This window comes from Podarcis cretensis, assembly GCF_951804945.1.
Source record: "Podarcis cretensis genome assembly, chromosome: 16".
NCBI lineage: Eukaryota > Metazoa > Chordata > Lepidosauria > Squamata > Lacertidae > Podarcis > Podarcis cretensis.
Window position 1 is genome coordinate 13987007 of NC_137186.1, and position 17327 is coordinate 14004333.

General features: G+C 50.6%; 1 protein-coding gene across 3 annotated transcripts; it reads right to left on the minus strand.

The window, feature by feature from the left end:
* Positions 1 to 1487: 1487 nt before the first annotated feature.
* SPINDOC (spindlin interactor and repressor of chromatin binding) lies at positions 1488 to 14047 on the minus strand. 3 transcript variants are annotated; one of them, XM_079957456.1, is made up of 9 exons: positions 13843 to 14047; positions 11328 to 11424; positions 9608 to 9800; positions 8557 to 8841; positions 6916 to 7020; positions 6037 to 6123; positions 4927 to 5046; positions 4105 to 4155; positions 1488 to 2729 (listed from the first exon to the last, which is right to left on the minus strand). In XM_079957456.1, the coding sequence occupies exons 3-9, from the start codon at positions 9762 to 9764 to the stop codon at positions 2305 to 2307; spliced, it is 1230 nt and encodes a 409-aa protein (XP_079813582.1). In that variant the 5' UTR covers positions 9765 to 9800; positions 11328 to 11424; positions 13843 to 14047; the 3' UTR covers positions 1488 to 2304. The 3 variants fall into 3 exon arrangements, with proteins under 3 accessions (XP_079813582.1, XP_079813581.1, XP_079813583.1); XM_079957455.1 differs by having other exon boundaries at positions 13822 to 14047; XM_079957457.1 differs by lacking the exon at positions 6916 to 7020 and having other exon boundaries at positions 13822 to 14047.
* Positions 14048 to 17327: the final 3280 nt, after the last annotated feature.

Sequence of the window (17327 nt, forward strand, 5' to 3'; positions counted from 1 at the left end):
GCACAAAGTGGGTCCAGCAGGAATTCGACAGGTTGATCCCCAGCGCTGGGTACATTTTGCAGGATTTATCTCAGGTTAACTGAGCTGGTCACTGTCATTCTTACTTCACTGGAACGAAGGCCAGGGTGGTAGACTCTGCACTAGTCACATCTACCCACAGCAGGCTGAGGCTCCTGAATCTTAAGTTAGAACAGGGCTAGGCAACCTAAGGCCCATGTGCCACAAGCTGCCCACGGGGGTCGTTTAACTGGCCCACGAGCCACCCCCGAACCAAGCCACCCACTCGGTGAGTCCCCACGCACTGCGCTAAACCGGCACAGCGCAGCGCAGGGACTCGCTTCCACGGCACTGGAAATCGCATCTGTGCAGACACAGACGCTGAAAATCACGTCTGCACAGATGCAGATGCTGGAAATTGCTGGCGTGTGCACTCACATGTGCGCAGAATCCAGCCCACGGAGGGATCTCCCTGAGTTAGAACATTGTGGTTAGTCCGTCTGAGATCTAGCCTCCTCTCCTGCAGTGAAGGGCGCCTCCTAATGGCAGCTAGCAGGAACTGCATCAATATGCAAGCACCTGCAGAAGTGATATGCATTGTGCCCAAAAAATCCTAATTTCATGTACATGCTGATCGCTTCCTGAACCGGCAGTGATTGACCAGAAAAAGGGATATTGGGGTTGTGGCGGACAGCCCAGCACTTGCAGATGCTATGAGAGCTCCATGTTGGGAATTGCTAGGAAATGAATTGAACAGAAATCTGCCTTTGACCAATCTGTTGGTGTTAAAAGACTGAGGAACTGTCTCCCACTAGAGCCAACTTAGATAGCTTTAAGAGAGGATTAGCCAAGGCTATACATAGCTGCTCGCCACAATGGCTCTGCCTAGAGACAATGCTCATCGTGTAAGCTAAAGCAGGGTGATATTATTTAGCTTATCTTAACCTTGCAGGGTTGTTGGGAAGATAAAATGTGGCATGTTCTTAACCTGAGGTACCACTGTATATAGCAAGCTACATCTTGGTCACACAAGTAAGTCAGAGGTTTCTACAGCTACCTTTCCACTTCCTTCCAGGAAAGCAGGGGGCACAACCCAGTTAAAGGACACTTTGCAGGCAAACAAAAGCCCCATGACAAACATGGCCTTGGGATAGGAGGAGCCCCGACTCAGTGGGAGAAGCACATTGCAAGGGGAGGGAGTAGATGTTCCTTTGGCTCTCTTCTAGCTCCACAGTTCTAGGATTCTGTGTTTAGCATGGAAGAGGCCCCTGGATTGGCTCCAGTAAAAGGGCTTAGGTAGCACCAGGTGGGACAAAGAATCTGACCTATTGGAAGGCGCTTGGTTGGCTTCTGTGAGGATGCTACAGAAGATAGGACACTTTTGGCCAGACCCAGCGTGGCTGCTCTTAGGTTCTTCATGCCAGCCAAACACAGAAAACAAAATTAAGACAGAAAGAGGGAGGGAGGGAGGGAGAGAGAGAGCAGGAGGGTATCATAAAAATAATTTATTGTTCCTTTATATAACAACAACTCAGATTCCCTTTAATGTAACTCATCCCTGGGAAGGTGCTGGGCAATGGCGCTGCCCCCCCTCCCCGCTCGGGTGTGTGCCTATTAAAAGTCATATAACAGGGTGTGAAGCCTCATCCTGCCCTGCCATGGGTCCTATGTATTGTGCCCTGTTAGCTGGAGTGTCAGTGGGGGGGGGGGCAGAGAGGGGAAAACATTATTGCCGAGGAAGGAGCCAGAGGCATCCCTTGCCTGTTTCGCTGCTGTGGAAACTAAGCGATTAGGGGGGCGGGAGTCCCTGGTCAGGCAGAGCCCCACCTCCTGATATGCTCCACCACCCCTGCTCTCTCTGGGGAGACAGAGAGGCAAACTTTTGGGAACACATGGGGTGTATGTGGGGGTAGTTGCCACGTGAAGGGTCTCCCCCAAACCTTTGGAGGTGAGGCAGCAATCGCCATTTCCCTCTCCTGCCACACAGACACACAAAACATTCACCTTCCTCCCATCATCCTCTGTGGTAGTGATCAGGCGGACTGGTGGGGAACGGAGGGCAGGCACAAAGACGGAAGAGGCCGTGGCTGACCCCAGAACATGCTTGAGTAACGAAACGAGACAAGAATGAGGCGCCCTCTGGGTAGGGAGCCCAAGAGGGGAAAGAATGAACCCCACTTAGTAACTGGGTGCCTAACCTTTCTTCCACCCGCCCACCCCCCAGCTGCCATGGGTGGCGAGTCCAACGACTTACGTTGCCACATTGGCATATTGGAGGGGTGGGATGGGCGACGGCCAAGCTCCCCTTCACTTCCTGGGGGCGGCAGAGGGGGACTGGCCCCTGCTCTCCCAGACTTCACGGATGGTGCGGCGGACCTCCCGCGGGAGGTGGAGGGTCTCGGAGTGGCACTGGAGGATGTGCTGCTTGACGGTGGCCAGGCAGATGCGGCGCAGAGGGTACTCGCACACCATGCAGACCAGGTGATTGGCCGCGGCGTCAAAATCCACGAGGAAGCGGGCGCGCCAGGTGGGGTTGAAGCTCTTGGCCAGGAGTTGGGCGTCCTCGCTGCCCGCTGCCGCCCGCTGCCGGCGGGGCTTGGCGTCGCAATCTTTGGCGTTGCTGCCGGGGGAGTTGGCCAGGGCGCGAGGGGCAGGGTCCCGTGGTGGGCAGAGCTGGCGGGGAGGAGGATCCGTGGAGTGGAGCCGAAGTAGAGACACAGAGCATTTGCGATCTGGGGAGGAAGAGGCGGCGAATTGAAACAACAGGCCGTTCGCTCAGTCCACCTATCCCAGAGTTGGAAGGGACAACGGGGGTCAACTGACCCAACTCTCCGCAATGCAGAAATGTTCTACCCAATGTGGGGCTCGAACCCACAACCCTGATATTCAAGGGTCTCGTGCTCTATCAACTGAGCTGCTCTCACAACTAAAAGTGAGCATTTAGACAGCAACGAAAGAGCTCAGCTGGATCAAGCCAAAGGCTGACCATCTAGCCCAGCCTCCCATTCTCATGGTGGCCAACCAGATGCCCATTATGGGAAGCTGATCACAGAATCAGAGTTGGAGGGGACCCTGGGAATCATCTAGTCTAACCCCCTGAAATGCATATGGGTATCGAACCTGCGACCCTGGGATCATCAGCACCATGCTCTAACCAATCAAGCTATCCAGGCTGCTAAGCAGGACTTGAGGACAAAAGTGCTCTCTCCAGCCACCCAGATAGATCAGTCGGCAGAGCACGAGACTTAATCTCAGGGTTGTGGGTTCCAGCCTCACACTGGGCAAAAAGATTCCTGCACTGCAGGGGGTTGGACTAGATGACCCTCATGGTCCCTTCCAACTCTGTGATTCTGTGAATCCCCAGCAGCTGGTCCCCGGAGACATGTACTGCCTTCATTTACTGCTTCCACTCTGGAAGTAAAGCAGAGCAGCTGTGGCTTGTAGTCATGAATAGCCTTAAGCATCATGAATTTGTGTAATCCTCTTTTATAGCCATCCAAGTTGGCGGGCAGTACCTACGCCTCAGAAATGCCCCTGGGAAGTCCCCAAGCATAGCAGAAAGCTCAGGGGGCGGGCAGGGCTGAGAATGGGGATATATAAAGAGAAGAGATGTTGGTGTGCAAATCCTGCCTTGGGAGACGGAAGGAGTTCCAGTCCAGTTTTCAGCCGGGCTTCAGCCTTGGCTGAGCTTGGAGGGAATAAGCCAGTGATGTGAGGTTGCTCGTTTTGGTGACTTTTGATACACAGCCGGCAAGATTGGAGATAACATTCAGCCTCCCAATTAGCAGGGGGGAAACCATAACACAGCAAGGACAAGAAACATCGCTTGTTTGTGCTAAAACAGGGGCGGTGAGTTTCTGGCCTGCAGGCCAATCCTGGCCAGGCAGGGGGTCCAGTTTGGCCAGCCCTACCTACCCGTCTGTCAGCTGCCGTCACTCAGGAAAATGGGTTCAATTCTGCCTTGGCTGTGGAAACAGGCACTTGCAGCCAGAGCGGGATTTAGCACCCCTGGCAGTCAGCTGAAGAGTGGGTGGTGGGTGGGCCTAAATCCGACCCAGTTTTGCCCCTTGCGCCTGTTCCTTATTGGGAACAAGCAGCAAGACTTACCCACTGCTCTCTTCCTTGGGCCTGGCTTTGCTTCAGAGTCCTGGGGTGGTTCTGTAACAACAACATCGATAATACATTGTGGCCACCTGTAGGAACCCGTGCCATCAACATGCCCCCCAAATCCCAGAATAACAGAATTACGGAGTGGGAAGGAGCAGTGATCTGCAACATTCCAGGCAGAGGGCCGTCCCACCTCTCCTTAAGCCAACAGCTTCCAAGGAAGCCTGACTCCCTGCCATTTCCATCCCTTGGCTCTAGTTCTGCAGGTGGGGACGGGACTCAGATGTTGCTGGACTCAGTAACCCCTAGCCGTTGGCCGTGCTTGCAGGGGCTGATGGGAGTTGGAGTCTTCCAGACCTGCTTTAAGGGGTTAGAACATGGTGGCCAGTGTTCCGTTTTAAGGGTGGGGTGGGCAGCCTGTGGCCCTCCGGACATTGCTGGGAGCCCAACTTGCAACAGTCAAGGAGGGAGCTTTTCCCCCCAGCTTCCTGCCCCTGCCCTGCCCCTTCCACCACTGCCAGTTGCCAGGGTGGGAAAAGAGAAGTCGATGGGATGGGAGGCAGAGGGTGGGGAGAGGTCAGTACAAGTCCGAGCCTCCAGGACACCGACCCTCAAGCCTGACCGCGGCTCCGCCTCCACCTCCTCAGGGAGGCCATGTGACAGCCTGGCTGTGTGCATGTTGCATTTGACAGGTAACGTGCCTCTGGTTTGGGCCCGGGCGGCAGTGGTAGCAATGCACACATGTTTTACCTGCTCCCCCCTTCCTTCTCCTTTCCCTCACGCAGGGAGATTTTTAAGTATGACCGCCAAAGCACTAATCACCTGGTTGAGTCCGGCAGTACAGTTTCAAGGCAAAGCCAGCTGGAAAAGTGCCGTCCGTGAAGATACGGATTTCGGCAGGTGCCGAGCCTGGGACCCCACATTCCGAGAGCCATTCCTTTCCTGGGAAGAAAAGAGGCGGCGAGGAATTAAGCCAAGGATTGGGCAACTTTTCAAGCCCGAAGGCTGCATTCCCTTCTGGGCAGCCTTCTGGGGGCCGTGTGGAAGTGGCACTGGTTGTGGAAGAGGCCAGAGGTGAAAGAGGGCAAAGCATATTGGCTCTTTGTCAAATAGGATGGCTTACACACACGCTCACACTCCCCACACGCCTGCCCCACTTTCTCTCCTCCATCCAGACAGGCTAGAGGCATAATCTGAATTCAAGGACATATTCCGGCCAGACAAAAACACTCAAGGAGGGTGCAGAAGCAAGGCCATGGAGGCAAGTGGCCTGGGAAGAGTCCCGAATCTGCCACCACTGAAAGTGACTACTATAAACTCAAAGTTAGACCTATTTAAAGTGATGGGCATGGCTCCACTAGGTTCACTAGTTTAAATGGGTCTACTCTGAGGAAGAAACTTAAGTTGGATGTAACCCCCACAATCCTATTCTGTCCCCTCCCAAAACAACAGCACAAAAAAATATGTACTCTGTACCAAGCAGAGCCAAATTCTGCGATCTGTGTAAGTCAGGCACGTCAAACTACTCTGCACCCCCCCACCCACATTCTCACCCCACCTATTTTGCAAATTATTCTGACTGTGTTGGGGAAGGGGCACACAGCGACTTTTGCAAGAATGAAGGATGGTTTTGTTCAACCCACCAAATTCAGGTTTTCAGTATTACCAAAACCTTGATGGCATGCTGTCAAGCCCCTCTTTAAAGGTTAGAAACTTGACCTTCAAAGGAGCCAAGGAGGAAGGCAGATAAGATCCTACGAATGTTTGGCGCCTCTGCGGAGCGCTAGCCTGTGGGTGGACACACAAGGAGGCAGCTAGGCACGCAAAGGGAAGGAACGGTGGCGGCGACTGAACGGAAGACGCTTCCATTGCTTTGGGGAGGGAAAAACCTGCCCCCACTCTAAAAAGCAGCCTTACAGCAATGTTGCTAACCTGTGGTCTTGCTGGGATGCTTGCTCGTGTCTTTGATGGCGCTCAAGCTGTGCCACCTCTGCTGGCCTTGTGATCGCCGTTCAGGGTCTAAGCATACATAAAGGAAAAACAGTTCCACGGGTTAGGTCCATGGTCTTCAACTGGTGGCTGGAGTCAAGTCATATCCCACTCCAACGCTAAAGTGGAAGGCAGTGCCTGTGGCCATCAGGCTTCGCTCATCCTGCACACTTTGCAAAAGAAGGGATTTCCGGATGAGGCTCTTATCCCTACAAGAAGAGCCTACAGCCATAAAGACTCCTCCTTCTACCCAACAGCCAGAGGTAGAGAGATGCCCTCTTTGGCACCTGGGCAAGAGAAGGCTAAAGCCAGACACATGTGTTAAAAACAAACAAACATTGGAATGGGGTGTCGTCCTGCTGGTTGAGGGATTAAGGGCCATAGCTTGGTGCTTTGCACACAGAAGGTTCCAGGTTCAATCCCTGGCATCTCCAAGTAGGGCTGAAAAAACTAATTGAAACCCTGGAGAGCTGCTGCTAGTCAGTGTAGACAGCACTAAGTTAGATCCCTTGGCGTAAGGAAGCTTCCTATTTTCCAGTTTAAATTCAGAACCATGAGGACTAGAATCTCATTTCGTTTTTTAAGGGAGGGGCCACAGTTCACATGTTTCCTGCAGAAGGACCCAGGTTCAGCTTCCTGGAGGCATCTCCAGGTAGGGCTGCAGAGCGCCCCCTGCCTGAAATCCCTGCCGGTCCGTGTCGGCAGTGTTAGGCCAGACGGCAGCTCCCTATTTTTCTTACGAGTGGGTCCTGGGTCTGAGAACGATGACGATGACCCGTCTAAGCGACGACCACCACCACCACCTCCGGCCCCAGCACTCACCGCAGCGCGCTCTCAGGTGCCCACGCTTCCGACTCGCCGGCTGCCGCTCCTCCGAATCGAGGAGCACCTCTATCTCAGCCGGCTGCTTGCTCTTGCCGGGGTCGCCTGGCAGGGGATAGTTTCAGAAAGGGGAATCAAAAGCGGCACACAGCACTGCATGTTTGCTCCACGGCAAAGAGTGGAAATGGGCAGCAGCGGGCAGAGGACTTGGCCTCCCAAGGATCTCATCTTCCGTTTAGGGGGAGGGAGAAAGGAAAGAGACAAGTTTCTAGCCCTTATGGATGTGAATTGGTACTCCAAGGCAATGCCTGGAGGAATCTTGGTATCCAGGGTGGAGCTGAGAGAGAGAGAGGCTAAGTCAGTAGGCAATTGTCTAGGGCAGCCTTTGCATACCCAGAGCCCTCTGGGTGTTCTCAGCTACAACTCCCATCAGCCAACATGGCCAGGATGGCTGGGGCTGATGAGAGTTGTAGTTCCAAACACCCAGAAGGTGCTTTCGCCAGCTGTTTGCTTCTCCCAGTGACTAACAGGCACAAACATAGGCAGAGTGATTGCATTTCTATACATTCTTCATGCATAAATACACAACTTCCTGGTTGCGTTGTCCAACCTAAAGGCCAGTATCTTCCAACTTCTGTAGTCATTAAATGCCGCTAAAACCCACAATTCAAGTGCTATTTCACTGTCAGTCCTCAGCACCATCAGGCCTCCTCTTGATCCCTACACTCAACTTTTGCCCTGGGACTGCAAAGATGGAGGGCAGCATGTCTGGACCTCTGCCACCACCCGGGGGTCTAAGGAAGGCAGCGCCCCCTGCCTTCTAGGAGGAACATCACAGCAAGGAGGAGACCAGCCTGACCCAGTCCAGTGGCCAGAGAAGGAGCAGCTGCAGAGAGCTGGCTTCCCCTCTCCGTGCCAGGGAGAACATTTATGAAACACTATGTAAGCGAGAACAAGTCCACGAGTTTGCTTTTTCCCTCCCAATCCTTTTTTCTTTTGTGCTGTGTCTTTTTTCAAGTCTGTAAACCTGTGGGCAGGCTCCGCCTTATCACTGGTTGTCTGCAAACTGCCCTGGCTTTTTCAGCTAAAGAGCAGAGAAAAACACTTCCACTGAAATGTTTGCCAACATCCTGTTAGTGTAGTCAAACAATGACTTGAAATGATTCTTGAAAGATTTTGCCCTAGCAACAAGTCTGCCCCTTATCAACAGGTTTCTTTATAAGGCAAGGTCTGGATCAGAGAGAGAGAGAGAGAGAGAGAGAGTTGGAGGCTGTTGCTCTGGCCAGATGGCTGAAGAGCACAGTGAGACAGAATGATTATCTGAACGTAGTTTTACTTTACTTTACTAGACTAGTGGTTCTACAAGATGTAATGTTAATTTGACAATAAATGCATTCAGAAGAACCAAAATGTGAAGAAATGGATTCTGGAAGACTTTCTGGGCGACTCTGCTGACCGGAAAAGGAACCCCAAAGGATGGCAAACTGCACTGACACCCCCAGCCCCTTCTCCAGGAGGCACAGGGGAAATGGAAGAGGCAGACACAGAGGGCCACTTTATCTCAAAACCCAAAACCTTTTCCAGACACAACTGGAGATGGCACCATTTAATACAACACTGATCTGTGTTGGTGTGTGTTACCTGCAGGGGAAGGTTGTGGCTCTGGCTCAGGAAGCACCACCCCTTCGCTCCAGGCTTCCAGGATGTTGCGCTTCTCTTCGAAGCTGAAGTCCAAGGAGTGGGCGTGATGCTCCAGAATGTGTTTGCGGGCGGCCACAGGCCCCGAGGCACTCAGGTTGCCGCCGCACACCATGCACACTGGCTGCCTGCCCCCCGAGCTCTCGGCAATCAGGTACTCCTGACTCCAGGAGCTGCCTGCCTCTTCTGGGCCAACCTCGGCCACCGGGATTACAACCAGCCGCTCTCCTGGGGGTGAGAAAGGGGGCACGTTGGGATGGAGGAGGGGTCTGATGCCAGCCTTGGAGACAGTTCCCATCTCCCTGATTCCTTGTGCGCGCTCTGCCCCCTTCCTTTCTCTAACAGACGCTGCCGGACTACAAGTCCCATCACCCCCCCCCATGATCATGCTGGCTGAGACTGATGGGAGTTGGAGTCAGGGCAGGCAGAGAGAGCCCTTGGCTGCCCTATGGATGGCACTGGGAATGAACCTCCCATCAGCCACAGCCAGTGTGGCCTACCAGCAGGAATGGCGGTGGTTTTTGCCTAGAGAGTAGCCACAGGACCTCTACTCCTCTCTTCTAGGTCAGCCTCATTGGCTCAAGCTTTTTCCAACAAACAGCTCTTATTATTGTTTCACGGGCTAACTCAAGGCTGGAGGTCCTTTTCCATCCTAAGAACCCAATAAAAGCCCTGCAGGTTCAGGCCTGCAGCCCCTCCAGCACCTAATTCATGTAGTGGCCAGCAACAGACAGTGGAGGGAGAACATGGCCATTGAGGCTGGTAGCCATTGATCGCCTTGTCCTCCGTGAATTTGCCTAATCCTCTTTTAGGTTGGTGGACACCACCCCATCTTGCTGGAGGGAATCTCCCAGTTTAGCTATGTGCTGTGGGAAGAAGCATTTCCTTTTGCATGTCCTCAAGCATCGGACTTTGTTGGGCATCCCTGAGTTCTAGGATGATACGAGGGGAGGGACTTTCCCTGTCCTGCGCCCTGGAGGGGCACGTTCCCCACCTCTGTCCACGGGATCTGCGTGGGGCCCATCCAGCCTGACTGGGGGGCAGCTGGGGAGCAGATGCCCTGCGGCCACTTTCTCTTTCTCCTTCTCTGTTTTGCACTTCAAAGAGACCTTGAGGTAGTCCAAGAGGGGAGCTTCTGCCTTCAGTGCCATGAGTGTTTCGGTGGGGCTGGCACAACAAAAGCCCACCTGTAGAAAAAGAAGCAGCACCGTTCAGGTTGCAGAGGGGGTGGATGGAGATGGGAAAGAAACACTTCCAAGGTGACAACCTCAGTTCCCACACCTCTTTTTCTCCTGGCTAGGAAAAACCACACACACACACACACACACACACACACACACACACACACAGTGGTACCTTGGTTCTTGAACGGCTTGGCTCCTGAACAAATCGTCCGGCTCCTGAATGTCGCAAACCCGGAAGTAAGTGTTCCCGTTTGTGAAGTTTTTCAGAAGCTGAACATCTGACACAGCTTCCGCTTGAGTGCAGGAAGCTCCTGCAGCCAATCGGAAGCTGCGGCTTGGTTTTCAATCAGTTTCGGGTGTCAAACAGGCCTCCGGAATGGATTAAGTACAAGAACCAAGGTGCCACTGTATAGGAAGGCTCTGTCATTATTTATTTATTTAAGACATTTAAATAACACTTAATATTTAAATATTCTCGGTGGCTGCTCCCAGACATTGGGACTCCCTCCCTACAGAAATTGGACTGGCTCTCTCCTTGTTGTCCTTCCTCCGGCAGGTGAAGATTTTCTTGTTCCAACAGGCGTTTGGGAACTCACTGCTTTTAAGGAAAGGGCTGGTGCTGTGCTGTTTTTATTGTAATTATTGGTATGGTTTCAATACATCCTATGTATGTATACAGTTTTATTTTTATCAATGTTTAATTGTTTTTCAGTGATTGCTTTTTCTGTTTTTAACAGCTCTTATTTTTTACCTGTAAGCGGCTTTGCTTCCTATCAGGGGGAAAAGGTGGGGTATAAACAAGCAAGCAAGCAAACAAACAGAATCAGAATTTCTAAGCAGTGTAAACAAATTGTTAAAAACCATTCGAAAATAAGAACAAATAAAGCTCATCATAGAAACAGAACTTTACTGACTTCCTGCTGATGAAGCCAAAAAGGAAAAAGGGGAAGAGAAAATAAGCAGACTCAGACCATGACATGAAGCAATTCTGGGATACAGTTTCTGAGCAAGATGTGGGAAACATAGCTATTTGGGGACCTGAAGGCCATTGCTATAGTCACTCCTCCCCTCAATTATATTTGTTTATTTCCACTCACAAAAGTCTTCTTTGTCTTCAGGCCACGGGAACCAGGATGCGGGCGGGGATCCGAAGGCCATACAGGGGAGACATACAGAGCCAAACTGCACCCTCTGCTGTTCACTGTACATTTTAAAGTATTATTTGGATGAATGCAAGGATAAAGTTTGCCAGCCTGCTGGAATATAGGATACCCCCTTCCTCTTTGCTGAGTACATGTGCAAAACATCTTAAGAAACCTGCTCCCTGAGTTGTTGCTACCCCCAATCTTTTGTTTTCTTATTCAGGATTTTTTTAAAAAACAAACAAACAGGCACCATGTGTTCAAATTTACCTCCTACCACCTTGAGAACTAGAAACTTTGTTACTTTTAAAGCAAATACTGCCACACTGTGGGTGAAAGGAACTGCATAATGCACTGGGATGTGACATTAATTCCAAACCCTTCCTACCTGTGGCAGGGCGTCAATCCGGATCGTATCCAGAGGAAGGGCTTGGTATCTAGAATCCACGCAGTGCTGCCTGGTGATAGCAAAGTCGCTCGCTCTTCTGGAAACAAAAGTGGGGAATAGTAAATCCATTAGCCACAAGAGTCTTTGTTCCCTAGAAAAGAGGAGAACCCAAGGGGAAACATACTTGTGTTTTCTTTAAGAAAAACTTCACATGTAGAAAGTGCCATCATCTACGAAGAAGAGGGAAGCTGTGAACACAAACTCCATGCATTTAAAGCACATGGCTTCCCGCAAAGAATCATGGGAATTGTAGCGTGGTGGGAATTGTAGTTCTGGGAGCAGTAAGCTACAATTCCCAGGATTCTGTGGGCAGCCTTACTGTGTTCAAAGTGCATTCAGCATAAAGCATAACAACACAACCTAGAGGATGTTTGTTTAATACTTTTGTATTAACCCTCCTCTGCTCCTGCACATTCAGGGCCAATCTCTTTTTTTCCTGGTTTGAATATGTACGGTATTGTCTTTCTTGCTTTGACTGCTGGGTCTTTGCCCTGACACCAACCCCCCCCCCCTTTAAATTATAAAGGTGTACTCCATTCATGTCCGAAAAAGGAACAGTCTCAACATCCCGTGGAATTCTAATTTCCCTCCCCACAGTCACAAGGCCCTGTTCACATTTTTGCCATGTCCACAATTACTCCCACCAGAACCTCAAATCTCCTCCATCCTCTAAAGCAAACCCACAACTATTACTTTTATTATGAAATTGTCTACTCTGATCTCATTGTAATAAGCCACTTTGAGCATCATTTTGGGAGGGGTGGGGGGGAAAGATGGCCTACGAATAAAGTGATAATTATGAAATAATATCACTTTCCTTCAAGTCTTTATTTCTCCAGAATCTCATTTCTCCCACCAAACAATTTGCATTGTTGCACCTCCCTGTTCTGAACCTTCTACCCCAAAGTGTATCATCATCATCATCATCATCATCAAAAAAATCATTATTTGTACCCCACTCTGGGCGGCTTACAACAAATTATTGAAAATACAATAAAACAACTTTGCACCTCCTTCCCCCTCACCAGGCACCATTTTAATTCATTCCTGGATCTCAGCTAGCCAGCCAGCCACCAGCCTGACTTCTCCTTCTAGACCTCCCACCCTTCTCTACCTTGCCTCCACCCACAGATTTCTCCTCTGTTCTCCCTCTACATCCTGCCCCACACCATCCCCGCAGGGTAATACTCTTTTCAGGGTCTTTGTGTGTCTCATCTGCATCTTAAAAGAGGCAAAATGCCCCCATCTTTACCATTTTCACATCTCCTCCCTTAAGAGTCCATGGGTTGTCTCCAATGTTCAGAGTAGACCCATGGAAATGAAAGAACCTGGCTGTTCATTTCAGTGGGTCTGCTCTGAGTAGGACTTAGCTGGATACAACCCTAACACACTAAACCATAGCTGTCAACTTTCCCCTTTTCTTGCGAGGAATCCTATTCGGAATACGGGAATTTCCCTTTAAAAAAAGCGAAACGTTGACAGCTATGCACTAAACCGCCTTCCTACTACTGGCCATGCCATAGGCTCCCTCTTCTCTCCGCCCCCCCCCCATTAATATTCTTCTGACCTCCCCACATGCTCACCCTTCCTGAGCCAGGCAACCCCATTGAATATGCCTACCAGGCACTTGCCCTTGTGACCTGATCCTCCATCCTTACTTTCCCTCTTACAGTCGCACCTCAAAAAACCAGCCCCAGTCCCCACCACCATCCATCTTGGTGACCACCTAGCTCTTTGCCAGTCCCTCCCCTTCAACCTAAGTATCTGTGGGGGGACGGGGACAATAGTGACCTTGTAATACCATTAAACTGCAAGAAGAAAAATAAGTTCTCCCCCCCCCCACCAAACACCACCCCAGTTGTTTTTCGGGGGGGGGGGGGGGTGAGACACCAGGCCTTCTCCCATCCCACCTGGTGGTGACCATCTCTGTGTGTGCATGCACGCAATGAGCACATCAACCCACCACAGATGCATTTATGGCGGAGGATGGGCAGGGAGCACCAGCCTCTTCCCTCTTCCAGATGTGCCAAGCCAGCTGTGGAGGGCCCCACCAGCCCTTCCCCCCAACCCAGCTGTGTTTATGGGGGGGAGCAGCACCCCAGTTGTGGGGCCACCCTAGGTGTGTGGGAGGGGAAATACCACCATAACTGGGGTGGAGAAATATCACCATAGCTGAGGGGTCACCAACCCTTCCCACCCCCGCTGTGTTTTTGGGGGGACACCACCCCAGGTATGGAGGACGCCAGCTCCATCCTAGCTATGTTTATTGGGGAAGAAAGCCCCCACCAGCAACGTCTATGCGGGGGTTGAACAGCTCCCCAGCTGTGGGGGGCACCAGCCCCTCCCCCACCCAGGTTTGTATACAGCCCCCCCCATATTTGGGGGCCGACAGCACCTCTCCCCCCTCCGCACCTTGGCCCCCGCCCCTACCTACCCAGCGGGCCTCTCTCCCCACCTGGCCGCTCAGCTGCTTGAGGCCTCCCGAGCTCTCCCGTTGGAGCCCCCGCCACGCAGCATAGAGCTCTCCGGCTCCCAGCGAGGCAGAGCGGCCTCTCCTCCCCGCTCCCACTCTATGGTTTCATTGTCCGAAGGACCTTTCCCTCCTCCGCTCTGTTGTCAGAGATAGCCATAACTTCCGGCGGGAAAGAGAACGCCGCCATAGATACCTCGCCCCGGCGGCTGTTTTCTTATCTCTACGTTCCGCGTCGGAAGTTGCGTGCGGCAAGGAAAGGAACAGTCCGCTTTCAGGCCGGAAGTTCTCGCTCGGGAGCGCGACGACGGCGTATAGGTCTCTCTTTTCTTAGATCTGCGTTGCCTTCGCTACCCAGAGAATCCAATGGCCAGCGCGGCGTTCTCTTCTCTTCTCCGCCCCTCGGCAGGTTATAGACTACTCGGCGCAGGGGACAGACCGAGAGCATAGAGGCGGGTGGCTAGCGAGTCCGAGAAAGGTCGCCCCCTGGAGGGGAAGGGGTGGAGTTGCAGGAAATATAAGGGAGTGACAAAGGCGATTTAGAGCCTGCAGAAAGGAATCAAAGAGCCTAAGGAAAACGAAAAGTCCAACTCTGCCTACTTCCAAATAAGTGCCAACCAGACATGCCTGTAACAAAACCCCACAAGTCTTCTCCTGATGCCTCCCTGCCAGCATCCCTGAGATAGACTGACATTTGAAGGTAGACTGCCTCTGGCTGTGGAGGATCAGTTTAGCTGTCATTAGTACAGTGGTACCTCGGGTTACATACGCTTCAGGTTACATACGCTTCAGGTTACACACTCCGCTAACCTAGAAATAGTGCTTCAGGTTAAGAACTTTGCTTCAGGATGAGAACAGAAATTGGGCTCCGGCGGCACGGCAGCAGCAGCAGGCCCCATTAGCTAAAGTGGTGCTTCAGGTTAAGAACAGTTTCAGGTTAAGAATGGACCTCGGGAACGAATTAAGTACTTAACCCAAGGTACCACTGTAATATAGCTCTTCCTCTAGCTCCCTTCCTCCATGAGTAGGAAGCCATCAGAGCTAGTGGCCGGCCCTCACAACACATTGTAGCGTTGAGTTCCATGTGTTTGCTTGAAGAAGTGCTTTCCTTGACTTCTTCTCCACTAGCTCCCAGTCAGTTTTGTGAGAGGATACCCCCCTTTTGAATCATTGTGGGACAGTAAGAAATAGACTATCCATTTTCTTCTGTACATATAGTGTTACAAATGTCTATCAAGTCATATCTTGGTTTGCCACCCCACCCTGTAAACCCCCCAAATGTTTTAGCTTAGCTTTCTTTGCAGGGAAAGTTCTTCAATGATCCGATCCTCTGGAAAACAACAAGGAGTCTTGTGGCGTCTTTAAGGTGTTTGAAGGCTCTTTGTCCTTTTGGCGACAACAGTTTAGGAATCTGAGTAAACTTGAGGCCCCTTTCTCTATCTCCCGTTTTCTTAATCATTACAAATCAAATTATAATGAGGGGAAACAGCAAAACTTTGGAGGGCTACAAAGCTCTGAAACAAACAGAACATCCATATTGTCTCTCTAACCCTTACAAGAACCTTATAAGGTAGGACAGTATTATAACCCTTACATAGCAGACTGCAGGCTGAGGCTGAAAGAATTGCCTGCTGCCCAATTGCCTAAGCAAATTGATAGAGCTCCCCACCCCATGTGGGAAGAAAATAGATCTGACCCTTGTGTGTGTAATTAACAAAAGTATCATCTGGATGCCTAGCTTCAAAACACAGGGTTTTGCACTCCCTCCAGCAGAAGAGAGCCCCCAGCAAAGTTAAAAACAATAAAGTGGGGGAATATGGGCTGTTAGACCCATATTATCTGCTTTAAAGCTCTGCCCATCACTCTACCCTTCTTGCAATGAACAGACCACACACTATTAAGTAAGTTTAAAATGCTTTACTTACTAAATCTAAAGGTCTGGTTCATGAGTTGTTCCATGCAGCAGTAAGGAGAACACAGCTAACAAAATACAGAATGTACAGTGGTACCTCAGTTTAAGAACAGTCCTGTTTACGAACTATTCGGTTTACGAACTCCGAAAACCGGAAATAGTGTCCCGGTTTGCGAACTTTACCTCAGTCTAAGAATGGAAGCTGAACAGTGGAATGTTACCAACGGTGAGAGGCGTCATTAGGGAAAGCGCACCTCGGTTTAAGAATGGTTTCTGTTTAAGAACGGACTTCCGGAACGGATTAAGTTCATAAACCGAGGTACCACTGTAGTTTCAAACATGCATGTCCTGAGCTTGGAGAAAGTTCAGGCATGTCCATCTTGGTCGTTTACGTGGTGCAAAGAGAATGAGAGAAAAGAAAAGAAGCAGCTTCACATTCTCCCTCACGGAGTCTGAGTCTGAAAAGAGAACTCTGTGATCTTAACTCCTTTGGGCGCCAACTAGCACTCATGTGTAGTTATGTTTGAATGCAATTTCCTCCAGCCCACCCCACAACTCCCCTGTGAGGAAAGGTTACAACATTGAGACTTTTTAGGGGAGACATGACCACAGTGTATAAAATCATGCATTGTGTGGAGAAAGCAACAGAGAGATGTTTTTATCCCTCTCTCATGACACTAGGGTGGAATCTACACACACATAAAAACGATCTGAAAATGCTTTTTTAAAAAACATTTCCAAAATATATATTGAATTTGCCACTAGCTCACCATCGCCATCTAGTGTCACATTTGTATAATGCACTTAAAACACTTAAAACGTTATATTTGCAGCTGTATAGCTGAGTCCTAGAACTCATGGACATCCAGTTCAGCCAAATGTTGGAAAATTCATGACTGGGAAAAGTAAGGACTTCTCCACCCAGCACCAAGTTAAATTGTGGAATTTGCTACTGCAAGATGTAGTGATAGTCACCATTTCCTAGATACAGTAAATTGTGAAAATGCTGGACTAGATAGGCCTTTCGCCTGATCTGGCAGAAGTCGTATGTTTTTGCCCTTTGTGGTGCGCTTGGTCCAAATTTGGCCCCTCCTACAGCTTTGCAATCCGCTGTGTAAAGCTTGGCCCTTAGAACCCAGATGCCAACGTAATTTAAGCCTAAGGGGATATATTGGAGGAAATGCTATTATTGAGCTTTGTCAACTGCTGAGCACATCAGTGGCACTAAACTGGAAAATACGTAAATAATAATGGTAACAACTTAATGTCACATTTGTCTCTGTTAACAGTGACACAATGGCCAGAAGTGCAACAAATAAAGCCACCAATCCCGGCCAAACCCGTTGAATTCATACCCTAGGATAGGGGAGGCTGCCTTCCAAATGTTGCTAGACTCCCATCAGCCACTGCGGGCCAAGCCAATAGTCAGGGGTGATGGGAATTGGAGTCTACACCTGAAGGGTCACAGCTTAGCCACGCTTGTAGGCACAGGAGTCTTGCCACGTGAAAACTGACAACCCGGACCCAAACTCGACAGTTCACACAACCCAATGGGCAG